We start from the raw sequence: 20,554 nt of genomic DNA on the forward strand, positions 1-20,554 counted from the left end.
GCTTAGATGGCTCCCCGCCGAGTGAGCTGGCTTTTGTGAATGGCACTGTAAGGTGCCTCTGATGCCCACACATTGTCTAGGGGGTTCAGGCCCCTGACTCAGCTTTGCAGAGTGTGATTTTCTGGTTGCCTACAAACTAGGCCCTGTGACGCTCAGCATTGCAACACCAAGTCCCTTTGTGGATTGCACCCTGTGCAACCAGTCATCTCTCTGCAGCGCACAGCTGAGCAATTCCAGATTGACATGGGCGTGCACAGGACAGAGACAGAGCACAGACTGGAGAGTGACACATCCCAGTAAAACCCCAAACTCTCCTCCTAGAGGTGCGATATTCCCTGTGGGATCTAGGGGGACACAACCAAGTCAAGAAGCAAATCCCACGGCTCTGCCCCCGACAACTGCAGCTGGGACATTCAAGCGGAACAAACAAGAAGAATTGTTTGTAATGTTTTATTTACAGTAAGTAACTAAAGGTGGTAAGTAAAAGGAGCCGAGAAGGAGCCTTAATAACCACAGCATGGCAAGGAGATCCCCAGCTACGAGAACAGTTTTCTTAATGGCACCAAAATAGCACCAATGGCCAGGAATTAATACAGGGAATTATTAAATTACAGTCTCACTTTCAGTAACATGTCATAAATCTCTCTGTTCCCTTTCTTTTCATACTCTCCTTTTCTATTCATTTTTCTAACCCGCACTTCTGATCCATTTAGTTTCCTGTGTCTCTCCCACTCTCCTCCCCTACCTGTTACAGATCATCCCCCATGGCTGCTCCATTCCTCCCCCTCATAGAGACTGGGGTCTGTGAGGCTAGAGAGGCTGATTTCCGGTTCCCCCTTTGCTATGGGTCTCAGGGGCACAGTCGGAGCCGGGATCCCGGCCCCACCCCGAGCCAGGGGCGGATTTTCTCCCCAGGGACAGAGCCCGACGGGAAAGTGAAGATCGGGGCCTCATCACCAGCATCGATAAATGTCACCTGCCCCCGGTCACAGTCCAGACAAACCCGGATCCTGCTGGGGGCCCGGCTCCAGGGCAGGAGGGTCACAGGGGAGGTGAGAGCCCAGAACTGATCCCCCCACCGCCCCACAGCCCAGATCCCTCGCTCAGGGCTAAGGCTGATCTGTCCCTTCCTCCCCACAGACTCTCTGGCCACCCCCACAGCCCAGCGTTGCCCACCCCCTACCTCCACCTCCCAGCAATGTCTCCCCGAGGTGAATCCCTCACAGCCCAGCACACAGTGCTCAGTGTCAAATCTCTCAGGGTTGTTGGGCAGTCGCTGCCTCGTGTCTCCCCATCTCACTTTTCCCACCCTCGGACAGGACGAGGTGGGGATCAGCCGTGTCTGGATCCAGAGTCACATTCGCTGGGGAGAGAGAATCAGAGCATTAGGGGCAGAGCTCAGCCCTGGGGGAGGCTGGGGCCATTTCTCACACTCCCCAGCAGCCCTGTTCTGGCTGGGACAGGCCTAGATCCCAGGGAGCTGCCTCTGTCCTGGGCACCTGAGACTGAGCAGGGATGTCACTGCACTTCCTCAGTCTCTGTAAGGAGACCCACTTCATTAGTTTCCCATTTGCTTGCATAAGCTTCAGCTCCCAGCTACCCCTGTTGATTCTGCTCCATTCCCAGCAAGAGAGACACACCAAGAAAGGTTTTAGTGGGGAGGGAGCAGAGGAAGCAGGTACAGTTTTGAATCTGAGACGGAACCTCCCTCCCCTAATGCAGCCTCCACTCCAAGGGCTGGGAACAGAGAGGAAGGTGCAGCATTGGGGAAGAGCTGATTAACACCAGAGAGTAGGAGGTGGCATTGGGTGGGGTAGCCCCATCACCAGCCCAGAGAGAAGGGAGGAGCTGGCAGCATCAGAGGAAGAGCATCTCCCCAATCCAGGAAGCAGGGAGCAGCTCCAATGAGAGAGCCCAGCCCTGCCCAGAGGAAAGGCAGGATGTTGGAGAAGGGCGATGAGGAGACCCCCCTGCACTGGGATAAAGTAGAGGGATGTGTCAGCCCTCAGGAGAGAGAGCTCTGTTCGGGTGCTGCTCAGGGAGAGTGTTTCTGTTCATTAGCATGGGTATGAACTCAGCACTAAGGTTGGTGTCAGGATTATTTGTGTTCCGGCACCTTGGCAGAAGTTGGGGAGGGGGCCTGTGGCCCTGCCCTCTCCCTGGCCCTGCCCCACTCTTCATCTTCCTGCTGAGGCCCTGTCTCTGGCCAGGCTGGGAGCCGTGGCCACTATGGAGAGCCCCTGACCCTCCACCTTCCCATGTCCCCACTCTCCGGCGTGCACCACCCAGGGCAGGGGGAGGGTCCGGGGGGAAGAGGAGCAGGGGTGGGGCCACTGAGAGGGAGAAGCACCAGGAAGAAGCTGCACTACACAGGGCGCAGTTGATCAGCCGCCCCTCCATGAAGCACAGCCAACGCTGCGATGCTCCACGCCTGGCCAAGGCTTGCAGTGTGGGGGGCCAACACGGCCCCCTGCCCCCAAACTATGCCCATGTTCAAAAGTGGGTGGGCTTGGCCCCCTGGGCCCCCATGTTCCAGTGCCCCTGGATCTCCTCGCTGTTTAATGGGTTATTTTTAGGGCTGTGTGTGTCATGGCCACTGTTGATTTGGTTGGTAACTTTCGTTACAATCTCAGGAAGATGTTTTCACTGGAATTTTCTCCTAATGTAAAGACAATCTCCAGCTGCAAACTCACCCTGTCTGTGTGCTCCTAGGGATTCCAGTGCAGACGGCAGAGTGTCTGGCAGGGGAAAGGAGAAAAGAGATGAGATTTCAGGCTTTCTTATTTATAACAGGTTTCAGAGTAGCAGCCATGTTAGTCTGTATTCGCAAAAAGAAAAGGAGTACTTGTGGCACCTTATAGACTAACCAATTTATTTGAGCATAAGATTTCGTGAGCTACAGCTCACTTCATCGGATGCATTCAGTGGAAAATACAGTGGGGAGATTTATATACACACAGACCATGAAACAATGGGTGTTTATCATGCACACTGTAAGGAGAGTGATCACTTTAGATAAGCTATTACCAGCAGGAGAGTAGGGTAGGGGGAGAGAAAACCTTTTGAAGTGATAATCAAGGTGGGCCATTTCCAGCACATTTCAAGGAGTTAACAAGAACGTCTGAGGAACAGTGGGGGCGGGGAGGGGGGGGGAAGGAATAAACAAGGGGAAATAGTTTTACTTTGTATAATGACTCAGCCACTCCCAGTTCTATTCAAGCCTAAGTTAATTGTATCCAATTTGCAAATTAATTCCAATTCAGCAGTCTCTCATTGGAGTCTGTTTTTGAAGTTTTTTTGTTGAAGGATAGCCACTTTTAGGTCAGAAATCGAGTGACCAGAGATATTGAAGTGTTCTCCGACTGGTTTATGAATGTTATAATGCTTGACATCTGATTTGTGTCCAGACAGCCCCCCAACTTGAAGCAAATACTCACCAGCAACCACACACCACACAACAGAACCACTAACTACAATACCCACCTGCAGAAGTGAAGAAACAGACTGATAGAGCCAGAAGAGTTCCCAGAAGTCACCTACTACAGGACAGGCCCAACAAAGAAAATAACAGAACGCCACTAGCCGTCACCTTCAGCCCCCAACTAAAACCCCTCCAACGCATTATTAAGGATCTACAACCTATCCTGAAGGATGACCCAACACTCTCACAAATCTTGGGAGACAGGCCAGTCCTTGCCTACAGACAGCCCCCCAGCCTGAAGCAAATACTCACCAACAACCACATACCACACAACAGAACCACTAACCCAGGAACCTATCCTTGCAACAAAGCCCGTTGCCAACTGTGCCCCACATATCTATTCAGGAGACACCATCACAGGGCCTAATAACATCAGCCACACTATCAGAGGCTCGTTCACCTGCACATCCACCAATGTGATATATGCCATCATGTGCCAGCAATGCCCCTCTGCCATGTACATTGGTCAAACTGGACAGTCTCTACGTAAAAGAATAAATGGACACAAATCAGATGTCAAGAATTATAACATTCATAAACCAGTCGGAGAACACTTCAATCTCAATAAGACCAACGTCTTTGCAGCCTCACAACCATCCCAGGACACAATCTGCAAGAGAGATTTACATTTCCCTTTCTCATCCCCTCCCACCCTTCAGACTCCAGTTGGTTTGTCTCATTCACTCACTGCCTTTTGTCGTACCCTAGATCCAGATCATACAAAGACTTTGGCAGAAAAGTAACTTTACCCACTTTGGTCCCTTTGGCCAGGGGTTGGCAGCATCATGTTGTGCGACGGACACTTGACAAAATTACCGGAGTTAGTGACGGACACTGGCGGGGGGTTATGTCATTCAGTCATCATTCAACCCGTAAAATAACACACAATTTTCCACACTGAAAAAACCATAACCTAGCTCGTTAATAAATAATAGTAATAAACTCAACTCACGTTAGTGTTTTTGAATGTACCTCACTGCCGCAGTCAATATTTTTTCTGTGGGATGGGGGCATTGAAATAAATATTTATCCTAAAACCATATTTCAGTGCTTTGTTGTCACTAGTTTTTTATTTTTCTTGTTTAAATAATATGTCTGATGGGAGGATGAGTGTCTGTGTGTGTGTGTCCCATCTCTACACCACTTACCCCATGTCTATCCCCTGTCTGTGTCCCTTACATGGGAGATCCCCCATTGTGTCACAGGATGTGGGAAGCAGAGAATGGGGGTCTCTCAGTGGAGCAGGGTTTCCCTTCCCTTCACTGTGACCAGGGCACCCCTCTCCAGGCAGGGGTTATCCCAGGGTGGGTGGGAACCTCCTCTGCCTCCTGACCAGGACATAGGGACAAGCTCTGGCTCTGGCTGTGAGGGGAGGCACTGAAGGGCAGGGGCTAGGCTGAGGGGGGATGTGCAGTGGGTTCAGCACTGAGGGGCTGGAGGGAGCTCGGCTGAGGGAGGCTGTGCAGTGAGGGGGCAGCACTGAGGGGCTGGAGCTAGGCTGAGGGGGGCTGTGCATCCAGCCACAGAGAAGTTAGCAAAGTCCAATACCCCCTGTGTGGAGACAAGGGTCAAAGTGGCGTGTGCATAATCAGTAAAAAGAGTACTTGTGGCACCTTAGAGACTAACCAATTTATTTGAGCATAAGCTTTCGTGAGCTACAGCTCACTTCATCGGATGCATACTGTGGAAACTGCAGAAGACATTATATACACACAGAGACCATGCGAATACAGACTAACACGGCTGTTACTCTGAAACCTGCATAATCAGTGGGAATAAACCAATCAGAGAAGAGAACAATAACATGAAAATAGCTTGAACAAAAAAAGCCCTGCCAATGATATGTTCATGCATGTGTAGTGTGTGACCTATATAAGGAACTTAATATTCATACCACTCAAAGGTGATTGGAAAAGAACTAGTAAATATGCAATTTGGATGTGTATAATATGTCAGACATTGTAAGGGGTGATCAGAGCTTCGAAGGAGAAATGCCCCATGACCTACCTACGGTCCGGGAGAAGGGAACTGACCAACACTTCTTTCTATATGCGATGGCTAGTAGCAAATATCCCAATGGCTGGTGATGGGGCACTAGACGGGGAGGGCTCTGAGTGAGAGAGAAATCTTTCCCAGGTGTCTGGCTGTTGGGTCTTGCTGAAATCCTCAGTGTCCAGCTGACCACAATATTTTGGATAGGGAAGGAATTTTCCACCAAGTCAAATAGCCAGAGACCCTGGGGATTTTTTTTGTTTTTTGTCTTTTGCCTTCCTTTGCCATATGGGGCACATATCATTTACCGATGTTAAACTAGAATAAATTATGGATTCTCTGTAACTTGAAGTCTTTAAATCATTATATGAGGGCTTCAGTAATTCAGCCAGAGTTTACAGGTAAATTGCAGGAGTGGGTGGGGAGGTTCTGTGGCCTGCAATGTGCAGGAGGTCAGAGTAGATGGATCATGATGGTCCCTTCTGACCTTAAAGTCGATGAGTCATTTCTTACTTTGTAACTGTAATTGAAAAGCAAGTTTCTGGTGCAAACAAAGGTTTGAATTAATCAACCTGAGTGTCTTGGACACAAATGTCTGGCCATCTCACCCAAAAATTAAATAGAAGCATCATCTAAGTGTGAACCAATTGACCAGCACCATTCTCTTCCCACAGTCTCAGAGGCTCATCCCAATTTCCATTCCTAGATCCATTTTAGGTACCTTTGAATTTCCTCAGAGTCTCCGTTAGCACAATAGTTTTCTGGGAGAAATCGCTGACTCGCTCTCCCAGTTCAGGAGAAATCTCCTCTGGCTGCTGGAACTTCCCCTTCTCACACCTGGAGAGAAACAATTTCATGTGATTATATTTCATTGTGTGACTCATTATAAATTCTGGCTAGTGAGTCGCTGCTCTAATATGCCTGGAGTTAGAATTCCTCGACTTCTCCGAGCCTCAGAGCAAGTGCAACACAGCCCATGGCCATACAATCTTCCCTTCAAAGGTCTCATTAATATTCTTCAGCTCTGGTCTGAAGAGATCAGCTCTGGGGACAAAAGGGGAATTGAGTCTCCATGGCCAATTCACTCCTTGGCTTCCATTCTCTGAGGGACAGGATGTTCCTATATAAAGTGCTGTAGAAATCTGTCCACTAGGATCTAGACTGAGACCTCCCCCCTCCCCAGCTCATTCCACACAGGTCTCCTAACAACCCTCAGGCTGGGAAAGACTCAGGTGGGAAAGACTCTTGACCACTGCTGCCCTGGGCTGAATGGTAACCAGGGCCCCAGTAGTGACAGGCCCATATTCCATCCCCACAATCCTGAGGCAGCCAGTCACTCAGGGATGTGATATCTTGAGGAAACACTTGAGGTCAGTCTTTCCCACTGAATGGAGAATTCCAGAGTCTTCTGTACCAGGGTGAGAACATCAGGATTAAGTTTATCTGAGAGATTTGTATCCAAAATGTGACCTTCCCAACATACGTTGCTGTGGAGATCGGTGCTAACATCATCTCCATGCTCTTTCCCAGCATTGCCAAGTATGTGTGGGAGTGAGAGAGAGAGCCACGTACCTACTCAAGGTGCTTCTGACATCCTAGAGGGGAGAGAGAGGAGAGAGAGAAATTAAAAAAATCTCAGATTAAAAAACCCCACCTGAAACACACTTGGGATTCCAGGAAAGGGATTTTGCAAATACAGGGAAAATCAGCCCTGCCCTGGCCCCGGGGCCATGGTTTCACTGAGCTAATGGGGCTTTTCCATCTCTAATATCAATGTGTCTGTGAGTCTGCAAAGAACAATAGTCATTCACATTTCAGCAATGCACACATTGAGTTACACTGAGATCTCTGACTGCTGGACCCCGGTGCCTGTACTTCAGGAGCTGTCCTGTCCCTGTGTTGGGATTTGGGATGTTTCTAGCTCAGTCTCACCTGCAGGAATTCACTTGCTGGCTTCTGACACTTCCCCTCCATCTCACTGATCAGCTCACTGAGACGGGAAATCCCCTCTGAGAGTTTGGTGATATTTTCATTCTGTATCTTCACAATCTCCTTGTCCAGCTTTTCCAGCTGGGCCACCAGGAGTCGCTCTTGTTCCTCCAGGAGCTCCCGCAGTTGCTGAAATTCAGACACAATCTTCTGCCTCTCAGTTTCTGTCTGTTTCTATAAGAAATAAGGACAGGGCTGGTCAGGAACATGGATGGAGACTGTTGACCTTTCATACAGTCTTACAAGAGCGAGTTTCTTTACAATCTCTAACACATCTGTGTAGAGACCAGGCCATGAGCCGACAGGCCTAGTGCTCAGAGCTGCAGTCAGAAGTCAGGAACTACAGCCGAAGTCAGAGCTGGAGTCAAAGTCAGGATCTCACCAAGGGTTGGGGCTACAGTCGAGCTCAGAAGTCGTGCCAAAGGCTGAGCCAGAATCAGTGTCTGGAGTCACACGGGGGATCAGGACTGGAGTCGGAGTCAGGCAGCCGCGTGAAGGGTCAAACCAAAGTCAGACAGCAGTACTGCAGGTCAAACCTGAGTCAGGAACAACTCCAGGGCCAAGCCAGAGTCAGGGTCCAGTCCAGCAGCAGATCGGGAGTTCACTCAGTTGTTTGGACAACTTCCCGTGACTCCTGCTGGCGTAATTCATGCAGCCGAACGTCTGCTCCAATCAGGAGCTTCGTAGGCAGATCCGCTGGTGGGCCAGAGTTCCACTAGCCCCTCCCCCCCAGCTCTGGAGAGCGGTCGGGTTGTAATGAGAGTCTCTGTGGACTGAGGTTCAAAACCCACCATTCTTCACATCCTGACACTTGACTCTACACTGTGATCACAAAGGAGAGGATTTTCTTACAGCTTCCCATTTGGGCCCAATCTCTCTGCAAGGGCTGTCTCCATGTCTACCGGGATATAGTCAGTGTGGTTTGGGAGAAATTTTGTGAAAGCCACAAGGGGTAGTAATTAACTCATTAACGAAAATGCATCTTAGATCCTGCAGAAGATGCTGTTGTCCTTCTCCAGGGAGAGAACATTTCTGATATGCACACGCCCACGCACACACACACACACACACACACACACACACACACAGTATCCCATGATCATGGAGAAACACACACAAGCCCACAGAGAAATCTACCAATAAACATCCCTCCCAGCTCCATGTCCCAGCAGGCGAAGAACAGGCACCGACCAGATACTCCCGGCTTCTCTCCTCTCCAGTCACTTTCAATCCCAGCATCTTTTCTCTCTCTTCCCTCAGAGTCTTCAAATGGGCTTGTATTTTTTCCTGAGAAACAGAAATGATTTCGTGGGTTTATTTTGAGGGTTGTAGGGGGTGGATGAGGTGTTTTCCCACCCAAAATTCAAGATAACAGTCAGTCTTCCTAGATAGACTAGGTGGGTAAGGCAATATCTTCTGCTGGCCCAGCTCCTGTTGGTAAGAAAGCCAAGCTTTTGAGCTTACACACAACTCAGCTCTGGGGAACGTACTCTTTCCTAGGCCTGAAGAAGAGCTCTGTATAAACTTGAAAGCTTGTTGTTCACCCACAGAAACTGGCCATGAGCAGATATTACTTCACCTACCTTGTCTCTCTAATATCCCGGGACCAACAACAATATTGTATACAACAGTGAGTCTTTCTAGAGATAGGACATCCGAGACACCAAGGAAATGAAAGCTTATTTATGGAAATTGACCGTGTTTTGTATTCAGATTGTTTGAAGTTTTTACATCCACTTTCTCCATTGAGTGGAACCAGTGGAAAACTGGTGTCCCATGGCGGTGAATCTATAAAGCTATTTTTGAGAAGATTTAACAAACAGTGATACCAATCCCAGAAGCCACCGGGGGCAGCCATGTAGGCTGGGATGCTCAAAGGAGTCCAACTCCATTGACTTTCAGCCTTGTACCCCGGGGGATGGGATGGGTTGGACAGCACTGATGTAAGGACTAGGGCAAACCCCATTAGATGTGTTGACTTGTGTTAGGAACAGCTGGGGTTTGTCCTAGTGCTGTCCTAGCCCCTTTCCCTGCAATGGCCTCTGGGTAGCGACCCCAAAGTCCCTAGCAAAGACCCCAGAAGTGGTGGATTCTGGCAGATTTCAAAGGGCTGCCTGGTGGGACGAACGGAACCACGTTGGCTGGTCCTTGCCCATGAACACACGAGAACAGGTCAGACTGACACAGGTCTGCACTGCCCAGGGGTTAGTTTTGCTGAAGATAAGTCTGATCCCAGTGGCATGGACCTGCACTGACTGGAGCCCTTGTGGGTGTGGACTGAAGGTGCTTGGGGTCCCACACCATGTTCAGCCCAGTGATCTCCTCTAGTGCAGGCCGGCAGCATCTGAGTTTAACCCTCATGGAGCAGCACAGGAATTCACAATCCCCGTGGGAAACCTCCTCTCCCTGCCGGGCCTAGGAACTGTATCAAGGAGTCTTTTCCTCCTACTGTCTGTACTTCATCACTGCTCAGTGCTGCTGAAAGGGGCAGAGTAGCTAGTGGTTAGAGCACTGAAGTGGGCCTTGGAAAAGCAGGTTTTTAAATCCAGCTCTGCCACTGATCTGCTGAGTCACCTTGGACAAGTCACTTCCTCTCACTTTGCCTCAGTTTCCCCTCCCACCATTTGTCTGTCTTGTCCAGTTAGACTGTAAATGACTCGGGGCAGGGATTGGCCCTCACTGGGTTTTGTGCAAGGCCCCCACAATCGAGGTCAGATCTCATCTGGGGTCTCCAGGGGATGCAAATAACAATAAACACTGTGATACAACCAGTAATACCAGCCACAGCTTGTAACTCCCCCAATCAGCTTTCATGAAGTGAAGGCTACACACAGCTGAATGACAGGGTCACACCATTAACCTGTAATTAACATCCCAAGTTATTACCCATTAGACTGGGCAGCAACTCCCTACCTTGTACTCCTGGGCAGCTTCCTGTATGGGAACCACCGTGTGAGCACGGTGAGCCCGGGATCTGTCGCACACCACACAGATGGGGGTTTGATCCTCTTCACAGAACAGTTTCAGAGCCTCCTGGTGTTCCCCACACACCTCGCCCCCTCCTGCTCCCTTCACTGCCTGGAAACTCAGCCGCTTGGCGATTTCTAGGATATTTGCCAGCTGCCTGTTGGGCCTGAGGTTTCTCTGTTGCACAGTTTCTCTGCACTGAGGGCAGGAGGCGGCTGTGTCGGGTCCCTCCCAGCACTGGGCGATGCAGGCTCGGCAGAAATTGTGCCCACACTCCAGAGTGACAGGGTCTGTGAAATACTCCAGACAGACGGGACATGTCGCTTCCTCCTGGAGACTTTCCACGGGGCTCGCTGCAGCCATGGCTCCCTCCGGGCAGTGGGACAGGCTTTGTTTCCATTTCCTGAGTTCACACTATTCCCCGCCTGCAGCAGCAAGGGGGTGTTTCCTTGCCTGAAAGTGACTCATGTTGTTTGCTGGGCAGGAAGAACCCGACCAATTTCACCCCGGGAGGCTTTTGTGAAAAAATGAACAGTCACACCCCTGACAGGTAACTTTCAGTGAAATTAGCCTGTAATTAAAACCCCAAAGGGCTCCCGGCCTCCAATCAGCCCCTGTGCTGGTGGGGAGGGTCACTGAGGCAGCCCCCTGTGAGGATGAACCTGGAGGAGCAGCAGCTGTGTGTCTAAGGAGTGATAGTCAGGCTTGGCAGACATTTTTTATAATATAAAATTTTGACAGATAATGTTTATTTTAAGCAATTTTTATATTTATTGATTTAAACTTTCACCGTTGCACAACAATCTGGGTTTTAAGCATTTCATTCCAATTTAAATTTTCACAGTTGTGGGAAATTCTGGGGGGATCAGACAATATTTTGGTCAGGCCAGAACTAATTAATGACACTTGACACTGAGATTCAAAAAGTTGAAGCTTTAGAACCGTTAAAATTGTCTGTGAGGAGCTAAATCTCCTCCCTCCCGCAGCAGCTCCCCCAGGGCAATGACCCAGAGCCTCCCCCACCACCACAGGGACGGAGGCTGAGAGTCCATCTGCTGGCGGCTCAGGGGCCTGTGGAATGTGCTGGGATCTCAGCCTGGGCCCTAGGGGGCAGGTGACCCTGTCACACAACCACGCCCAGCAAGGCCTGCTCCCATTTTCTCCCTGTTTGTCCGTCCCGGCAGAGAGACCAGGGACTGCAGGGAGACCAAGCTCCCGTCCCCCACGTGAGGGCTGGGACCCAATGCCCGAGGGCAGCCGATGTGAGGGGAGCTCGCACTAGGGGCCTGCAGGGTACGTGGTGTGGGATAAACAGAGACCTCTCAGGCCACTTGCCCATTGCGGCTGCAGGAGGGGATGTGGGGACAGACGGAGGAGGCCTGGGGCAGTCTGGGAAGCCGCCATCGGGGACACGGCGAGGGAATTCAGCTGTGGCGGGGAAGCCGTGCTGCGCAGAGATGCTGCTGCGGATGCAGCTAGTTACCCGGGTCCAGCGCCGCAGCAGGTTAACAACGTGGTTACTAGACGTTGCAGCTCAGCGGAGTGAAGTGCTGCCCTTTTGCTGGTCTCCGCGCGGCTTGAGATTTGCAGGCATCCCTCAAACACCTTTCCCCTGCTGCTGTCTCAGGTACCTGAGTCTTCACTCAGCGTTGCAGAGCAGAGCAGATTCAGTGCTTTGGTACAGGGTTACGGAAAGGAAAGAGACTGGCATGGTACATATAGTACCTGTAATTTCTGTCCCCTGGCTGTCAGATGCACCGTGTGCAGCTGGTTACTTAGAGACATTCAGTCAGACAGCTGCGGTGGCCTTTTTCTGCTCTGCCCCTTTCGCAGTAAATGGTGGCTGTAACTTTCCCCACTCCGGTCCCTTTGGCATCACTGGGATGCTGAGACCTTTCAGGATCAGGACACCGAATCGTAAGCTTTCTAGGTCTATTTGCTCAGCATCTGCTTAGAGCTCAGCACCCTGGGGCCCTCATCCTCCACAGACTGTAATGCGAAGAGACACACAGGCATTGTATAGATGGGGAAACTGAGGCGGGGAGAGGGCTGGTTCAATGGGCCCCCTATTCACTGGCTGCAAGGGCCAATGCAGACCTGAGCAGCAGCTTGGCGAGTCCTGAGCTCCAGCCAGAGCTGCATCCCTGGTTTAATGGTCCTAAGGGGCTTTGCCAGGGTGCAGAGTACAAGAGATGCAGCTTCACCCTGGCCACACCCCTCTGTCCCTTTCCTCCCCTTCCTCCTCCAGCCTGTCCATGCCCCATCCCCACTCCCTCCCGCCCCTCCCAGGAGCACTCCCTGTGCCTGCAGCTGCTGGGGAGGAGGCACAAACAGCCACTCTAGCCGGCACAGGAGCCAGAGCACAATGATGGGCTGGGTCCAAATCGCAAGAATGTCTTTTGATTTAGGGTCCAAATTTGGGGACTGAGCTAAGTGCTGAGGGGCTGGTTCTCCAAGGGGCTGGGCACCGGCAGCGCCCACTGACTCCGGCTGCAGCTGCGAATGCGGGTGGAACACGTGCCCTGAAGTCCTGTGTTTCGAGGAGATAAACTGAGACACCCCAAATTAGGCCACTGTTGTAAATTTAGGCCTCACGGACTTGTCCATTAACAGCAGTACGTGGGCTAAGTCTCACTGTATGTTGCTGTTTATACTAGGTCACTGCTCGGTCCCACGTTTGTAAGCAGCAGAGGTGCTGACCTCATGGGTCCTCCAGAGCTCAAACACCCACGGAAAAAATACAGGGGGAGCTCAGCACCCACCAGCCACAGCTGTTCTGCGGGGCTGCCAATGAGCTGTTTGGTGGCTGGGGGAGGTGCCTGGGGGAGGGCGGAGAGCAGCGAGCTGCAGATTGGCTCCGGCTTCGGGGCGGGGTTGGAGCAGGGGTGGGAAGAGGCAGACAGAGGGCAAGGCGTTAGGGGAGGAGGCAGAGTGGGGGTGGGAAGAGGCGGAGTGAGGGCAGGGCCTCAGGGATGGGCATAGTGGGGGTGTGGCCTCAGGGTGTAGCGGGGGTGAAGCACTCCCAGGGAAAAATAAAAGTCAGCGCCGATGGTAAGCAGAGAGCTAGCAGTGTAAGGCCCATATTATATCCCCAGTGTCTACAGGCAGCCAGTACCCCAGGGATGTAACAAGTTCATAATCTTTCCCACGGGATGGGTAAACCCACCGTTTTGTTCACAGGGCGAGAACCTCAAGGTTAACTTGAACAAAGTGAAAGTAGCGGAAATGTGGCTCCTGTCCACACTGTGCTGAGGTGCCCTGGGGAGATGTGGCTTTCACCTCGTGGCCAAGCCCCTGCCCAGTCTCAAGAAGTGTGAGGGGCACTGAGAAGGAGCCACGTGCCTGGTCGAGGTGCCTCTGACGTCCTAGAGGGGAAAAAGAGAGAAAAGAGCGCTCGGTCTAATATGTCTCACAGTGGGGCCCCTGATGGGGCTGTCGGACTCTGGGATACGGGGCGATGGCTCTGTGCATGGTAAGTTTAGATCCTCCTTTCAGCAAATGCAGAATGGGGGAAGGGATCAGAGTTTGCAGCAACATCAGGGGATGAGATTTCAGCAAACCATGTGCTGGCAGTTGCAGAATCCAATCCGTGAAAGGCCCCAGCCCAGCAGACCACCTGGATACATGTGTTATCCGTGCAGTTCTCAGCACACTGGGGAGTTCTGCATAAAAATGGCTGGCTGGGTCTGGCCCACTGAACTCAAGGCCAGCACCAGCCTCTGACAGCCCTGACAACGCTGAGTGCAGGAATGAGAATCAGCCAGTGGCTCCCTAAGGGGTCTGCGGATAAACCAACCTGTCCTGGGAATGGAAAGGGGGAGGCAGCCAAAGACTAGTCAGGGACAGTAAATACTGCAGGGAAAGAATTAGGGAACACAAGCAAACCAGAGAAACGGTAACCGGCAGGCATCAACAAGGATCAGAAGGGATTTTACAAACACCGGAAATCGAGACCCTGCCCTGGCCCCAAAGCCATGGATTCTCTGAGTGAATGGGGCTTTTCATCTCTAACATCTGCACGTCTGTAACTCTGCTAAGAACAATAATAATTCCCGTCTCTGCCATGCACACACTGAGTTACGCTGTGATCTCTGAGTGCCGGACTCCAGCGCCCAGGATTCAGGAGCTGTCCTGTCTCTGTGCAGGGGTCTGGGTGGCTGGAACAGTCTCACCTACAGGAATTCACTCGCTGGCTGCTGGCCCTGCCCCTGCAGCTCACTGATCAGCTTGTTGAGACAAGATATTGGCTTGGAAAAGTTGGTGGCATTTTCACTTAATTTCTTCCCAATCTCCCTGTCCAGTTCCCCCAGCTGGGCCAGCAGAAATTGCTCTTGGTCCTGGTTTCAGAGTAACAGCCGTGTTAGTCTGTATTCGCAAAAAGAAAAGGAGTACTTGTGGCACCTTAGAGACTAACCAATTATTGGAGCATAAGTATGCATCCGATGAAGTGAGCTGTAGCTCACGAAAGCTTATGCTCAAATAAATTGGTTAGTCTCTAAGGTGCCACAAGTCCTCCTTTTCCTCTTGGTCCTGGATATTCCAGCCCAGAGAGTCAAAATGAGAAACAATTTCCTGCCTCTAAGCTTCTGTCTTTCCCTGTGATGGCAGGTCACGGACATGTGGAGACTCATGGGCCATTTCATCACCCTCCTCCTCCCCTAACACGTACATAGCACTTCTCATTTGTAGAGCTCAAGCACTTTACAGTGAAGGTCAGTGACGTTCTCCCCATTTCACAGATGGGAAACTGAGGCACGGCGCAGTGAAGACCCAGATCCCCAGTGGGACTTAGGTGGCTAAAGCCCAGGTTTCGACCCCTGACTCCCAGAATTAGGTGCCACTGAAATCCAGAAAACCTCTGCCTGGCTGCCTCTAACTCTGCAGGGGCCTCAACTCACTCAGCACCATTTCGATGGGAAAATTTCCCAAGGTTCCTGAATTTCTGCTTCTGGGCCTGGGCCCTGCTGCCTCCTTCTCGGCGTCCAGACACCTGCCTCACGTCTAAACCCCAGAAGGAGCCTCCAAGCAGAAGGCTGGCAGTGGAAAGCCTCTCTTGCCCGTGGGGCCCAATCCTGTAGCAATGCCCTGAGCACCCCTTTTGGATCAGGGCTCAGACAAAACCCAGAGGAGGTGCTGGCAGAGGCTCCTTTATAACATAGAGCCCAGTGGTTAGGACACTTGCCTGGCGTCTGGGAGACTCAAGTTCTACTCCCTGCTCTGCCTGACGGGGAGGAAGGGTTTGAACACAGGTCTCCCACGGCTCAGGTGACTGCCCTAACCACAGGGGTCTGGGATATTCTGATGTGAGGCTCCCACAACCTTTTCTGATCAAGCTGCTTCACATTGGCTAAATAATTAAATAGCCCCTGAGTCAGAGCGAGGGGGTGCAATGAGTCTATAGCAGGGGTGGGCAAACTTTTTGGCCTGAGGGCCACACATGTATGGAGGGGCAGGTAGGGAAGGCTGGGGGAGGCTGTGCTTCCCCAGCCAGGCGTGACCCGGCCCCTGCCCCCTATCCAAGCCCGCCCCTCTCCCTGCCCCTTGATTGACCCCCGGATCTCCCACCTCCTGTCCACTCCCCTTGCCCCCTCACTACCCCCTGGGACTGCCACCCCCATCCAAACCCCCTGCTCCCTGTCTGCCCCCCTGGGACCCCCAACCCCATCTAATCCCCCCCCCGCTCCCTGCCATGCCCTGGGAGCCCGCCCCCATCCAACTATCCAAATTTTGTTTCTGGTTTTCATGTTGCAATTTTAGTTTTTCCAATTCCTGTTCCAAATTTTCCTTTTCATACTCACAGGCATGGTGCTTTTCTGTGAGCTTATTTACAGCCTGAGACATAGCACAGGTGACTCGTGCTGCTGTTTGGACTTTCTTGGGAAAATAGCCCTGTTGATTCCCCAACAAGAAGTTGTCCAAACCTTTCTTGTGCAGTGTAGAGACTGCAGCAGTCACACATGGATCAGACCCCAAGCTTTTAAACACCTGTCTTAACAAGCACTCATCAACCATAGCTGGAGGCCTCAGGGTGTCCCCCTTCTTCTCAGGAGTAAACCCACCTTGCTCGCACTTGCAGAACATCATAGACTTGAAGATAACACGAATTCAACTCCATGTGCCTATGTATTTTCCTCTCTCCCAATAATCTGATCCCAATCTGATCCAATCCTCAATTCCTCGGCCACTGAGTCTAATATCTTAAGACAAGAATTTAGCTTATCCAACCAGTTCAGAAACAGTTGACTTAGTCACTGGCACGGTCACCATCCTCGGCTACAAAATATTGAAATGGATCTTTAACGACTGACAGCTGGGCAGAATGTTCCCGGTACCCGTCAACAAGTCAGAATCAGTAGACTCCATGCAAAACAGTTTATTTGAGAAAGAATCACAGACGCAGTATAAGGTTATCTAATGCACGTCTCCCTAGTGAGCCTCAATTCCCCAAGCACAAACCCTCAGTATTTATACTGGCCCCACACAGTATTCTGATTGGCTAGCAAAGCGGGTATAACTATCAATCTAGATGAGAATTTATCTCTTTCATTGTCTTCTATTCTCAGTCACCTGATCTATCAAGGATTCCCCCGAGGCAGTGGTTTTCAAAGGAGTCATATGCCCTGTGGACATTTTATTACTAATTTTCTCCTAATTAATACTTTGGAAGGGACTGCAGAAGGGGTACCAACCAGACATCACCCCACGTTGGTGCTCTCATCAATCATTCACTCAAGCTGTCAGTTAAATGCCTTCCAAAGGGGTCATTTTGCCCCGGGTCAGCTTGTGCCAAGCTCACTGATCTTGTGTCTATACATTTTCTTTACCTAGTGAGCCGGCATATTGACTGACAAAGGTCGGTAACAGAACAGATACGCAGAATAGAGAATTTCCACTTTAACCGTTTGAAACTAAGGAGGCCCTGCTCCCAGAATCCTCTAGCAAATTCAAACATGTCAAGCCGTACCACATTCATGTTCACCACATTCATTAATAAGAAGCACAGTAATTCATAATAATTCAGCACCGTCCCAACACCCTGGACAGTGAATCTCCTTGTTTCCACCCCTGTCTCAGTGCGAGGGAGTCGTGCTTCTCCTTCAATGGGTGTCAGTTCCCTGTCACTCCCAGCCTTTTACCTCCCCACAAAAACTCATCAGGGCTCTGCCAGTCCTAACTTTGCCTTGCAGATTAACACTGGGCACAACCTTGTCTCCAGCCCCTGTGATGTGTCCTTCTGTAGTGGCCACCCCGTCTCCACTGGACACTCAGACATTCCCAAGTAGGCCATCGGGACAACACCAGCTTCTTTGATTCATCTGAGGATCAGTGCCAACAGAACATCACAGCACTGAGATGTATTTTTAGTGAAAACAAACAGGAGTTTATTAGTTAAGATTGAAGAGATAGTGAGCGAAGCAGTAAGACCAACAGGTTACAAACCAATCATCAGGTATAACAGGATTCAGATAGGCCGAGTTTAACTTTAACAGGTAAAATCCATGGCTAAAGCATTCTCCTAGGGCCACCAGCCACCACTGATGAAATCCCCCTTTTCATAAATGCAAAGCATGCTCTCCTTTTGGCTTCCTGAAGGACTGCAGGGTGCTGTTCTTGTCCCCCAGTTATAGTCCAGTAAACCGCTGAAGTGATCCCCCCACCATTGTCTGTTCTCCAGTGTGCTCTTTCTGTTGGTCCTATATTCCAGTGGCTCTCAGCCTTTCCCCACCATGGTACCTCTTTCAGGAGTCTGATCTGTCTTGCCTCCTTGGCTCACTGAAAAATGACGTGCTTCCAAAATCTGACAGAAAAAGACAAAAGTGTCACAGCTACTATTAGTGAAAAATTACTTCCTTTCTCTTTTTTATCATATAATTTTAACAAAGAAATCAATTGGAATGAGGGATTTCAAGTGATTAAAAAAATTAATCCTGATTAATCACATGATTATTTGAACTGTTAAACAATAATAGAATACCATTTCTCTAAATATTTTTGGATGTTGTCTCCATTTGCAAATATATTGATTTGAATTACAACACAGAATACAAAGTCTCCAGTGCTCACTTTATTTTTTATTACGAGTATTTGCCTGTAAACCCCCCCAAAAGAAATAGTATTTTTCAATTCACCTATTACAAGTAGTGTAGCTCAATCCCTTTATCATGAAAGTTGGACTTACAAATGTAGAATTATGTAAAAAATACCTGCATTCAAAAAATAAATAAATAAATTAAATAAAACAATGTACAATTTCAGAGCCTGTAAGTCCACTCAGTTCTACTTCTTGTTCAGCCAATCGCTTCGACAAACAAGTTTGTTTCCATTTGCAGGAGGTAATGCGGCAAGTGAGACGAGGCAATCTGATGACACGGTTGCAGCCGGAGTCGCAAGATATTTACATGCCAGATGTGCTAAAGATTCCTCTGTCCCTTCATGCTTCAACCACCGTTGCTTAACGTCCCTTCCCCTGGCCTGTTATACCTGCTGCCCATGCTCAGACCAGAGCTGATCATTCTTCAGCTTTTTAGCCTCTTCTAGGTTCTGTGGGGAAAATTTTTCATCTGCCAGTAGGGTTCCCAACTCTCCTGGACTGGACGCCATTTGTGGCAATGGCGTCTGGTCCGGGAGAGTTGGAAACCTTATCTGCCAGAGAAATCCCCTCTGGCTGGCATTTCCCATTTGCCTGCCTCCTGCCGAAGGAGAGTCAATTGGCTTCACCCACGGACATAGCTGCTATCTCCCATTGGGGTGGATTAATTACCTCTCCCGCTGGTGCAGTACAGACAACTGCTCCCTGTAGGAATGGTGCCACTGACCTTCACCCTACTCTTACTAAGCATAAGATTGTGCTGACTGCTTTATACAGGGGTTAAAAAGAGGCAAAGGGGGCAAATCAGAGAAGGGGGGCAGCTAGGGTCTGATCAGGGGGGAAAATTGACTGGTCGGGGGGGTCATGAACCTGACAAACACCTGCCAGGAATGGTCCAGATAATACTTAGTCCTGCCATGAGTGCAGGGGACAAACTGTTCTCTGTCATCATTTGTTCCGTCAGAGAGCAGTTGTTTTTCCAATAGCAGTTTCTTACAAACCTTTTACATATCTGCAACTGGTGCAGCTAGCACATTCCTACCGGGAACAGTTTCCTGTACGACACTCGCCAGTTCCCACTGTGTGCAGAGCAGGGGGGAAGCCAACCCTGCGGGGAGCTGAAAGACACCTGAAGAGGGGAAGGGGGTGTAGAAAACGTGGGATTGTGGCGGGGGGGATGAAGGACGGCTCAGGGGCAGGAGGGGGATGGAGTGGGCAGGGCAGGGGGCATGGGGTAACGCAGGGGAATAGAGAAGACTTATGGGCCAGACGGGAACAGAGCTGCAATAGAAGGAAACTGGTGGGGGGGGTCACTGAGAGGGGAAGGAGGGATGTCAGGCTGGGGGAAGCTGGGAGTAGACTGTGAGAGCAAGAGCAGACTGGCTGGAGGAGGGAGGGAAAGAGGGTGGGGTCAGGGAGAAGGAGAGGGAAAGATACAATGGCAGCTCCTCACCCCATGGGGCAGGAGAGGGGGAGGGGCATTCTTTTACTGCAAATAGTCAGGGAAGCTTTGGGGGTAGGTGGAGGTTTCTGCCTAAGGGCTCTGAAGCTACAAGGCAGGTGTCCAGACTAGGGATGAAAATAGCATTTTACAAAAGTAACCGTTTCAACTATTAAAATTGTATTGGTTACACGTTAAAGGAATTCACAACATAGGCCCCCGCCCAGGATACTGGCTCTCGCCCCCACCCGGCATCCCTGCTGCCACCATGACTGGTTTAGCCGTGCAAAGCACAGGCAGACAGGCTGGAATTGCTCTGGGCCCAGTGGAATGATTTTTAGAGAAGGGGTGCGGTGTCCCCCCTTATCCCTCTCTGTGCCCCCCCATCCCATTGAGGTGGGGCCGGGAGTAGGGCCATGGCTTCGGGGGGGGGGTCGGGATGCAGACAGGGGTAAGGGGCCTGACGCTGGACGCGGAAGGTGATGAAGTCATCCCTGCAGTACTGTCATTTCCTCCCCCCATGGGGTGTCCCGGTCCATGGCCTGCACCCCGTGGAACCCTGGGGGAGGGCAGGGACAGAACTAGGTTAGCAGCC

The 20,554-nt window shown here is 50.7% G+C and overlaps 1 protein-coding gene and 1 long non-coding RNA gene across 2 annotated transcripts; one reads left to right on the forward strand and one right to left on the reverse strand.

Moving 5' to 3' along the window:
- Positions 1-443: 443 nt before the first annotated feature.
- On the reverse strand, positions 444-10,916 carry LOC140898057 (zinc finger protein RFP-like). Its single transcript, XM_073311499.1, is given in 8 exon segments — positions 444-1,292; positions 1,294-1,363; positions 2,694-2,738; positions 6,195-6,310; positions 7,046-7,068; positions 7,406-7,636; positions 8,654-8,749; positions 10,376-10,916. Coding segments are annotated over 8 exon segments (1,440 nt in total). The 5' UTR covers positions 10,793-10,916; the 3' UTR covers positions 444-850.
- LOC140898087 (uncharacterized) lies at positions 10,898-19,303 on the forward strand. The gene is made up of 3 exons (XR_012154908.1): positions 10,898-10,979; positions 13,610-13,901; positions 18,760-19,303. It is a non-coding gene; the product is annotated as an uncharacterized lncRNA (long non-coding RNA).
- The last annotated feature ends 1,251 nt before the right edge of the window (positions 19,304-20,554 follow it).

This window comes from Lepidochelys kempii, chromosome 14 (assembly GCF_965140265.1).
Source record: "Lepidochelys kempii isolate rLepKem1 chromosome 14, rLepKem1.hap2, whole genome shotgun sequence".
In the NCBI taxonomy this organism is placed as follows: domain Eukaryota; kingdom Metazoa; phylum Chordata; order Testudines; family Cheloniidae; genus Lepidochelys; species Lepidochelys kempii.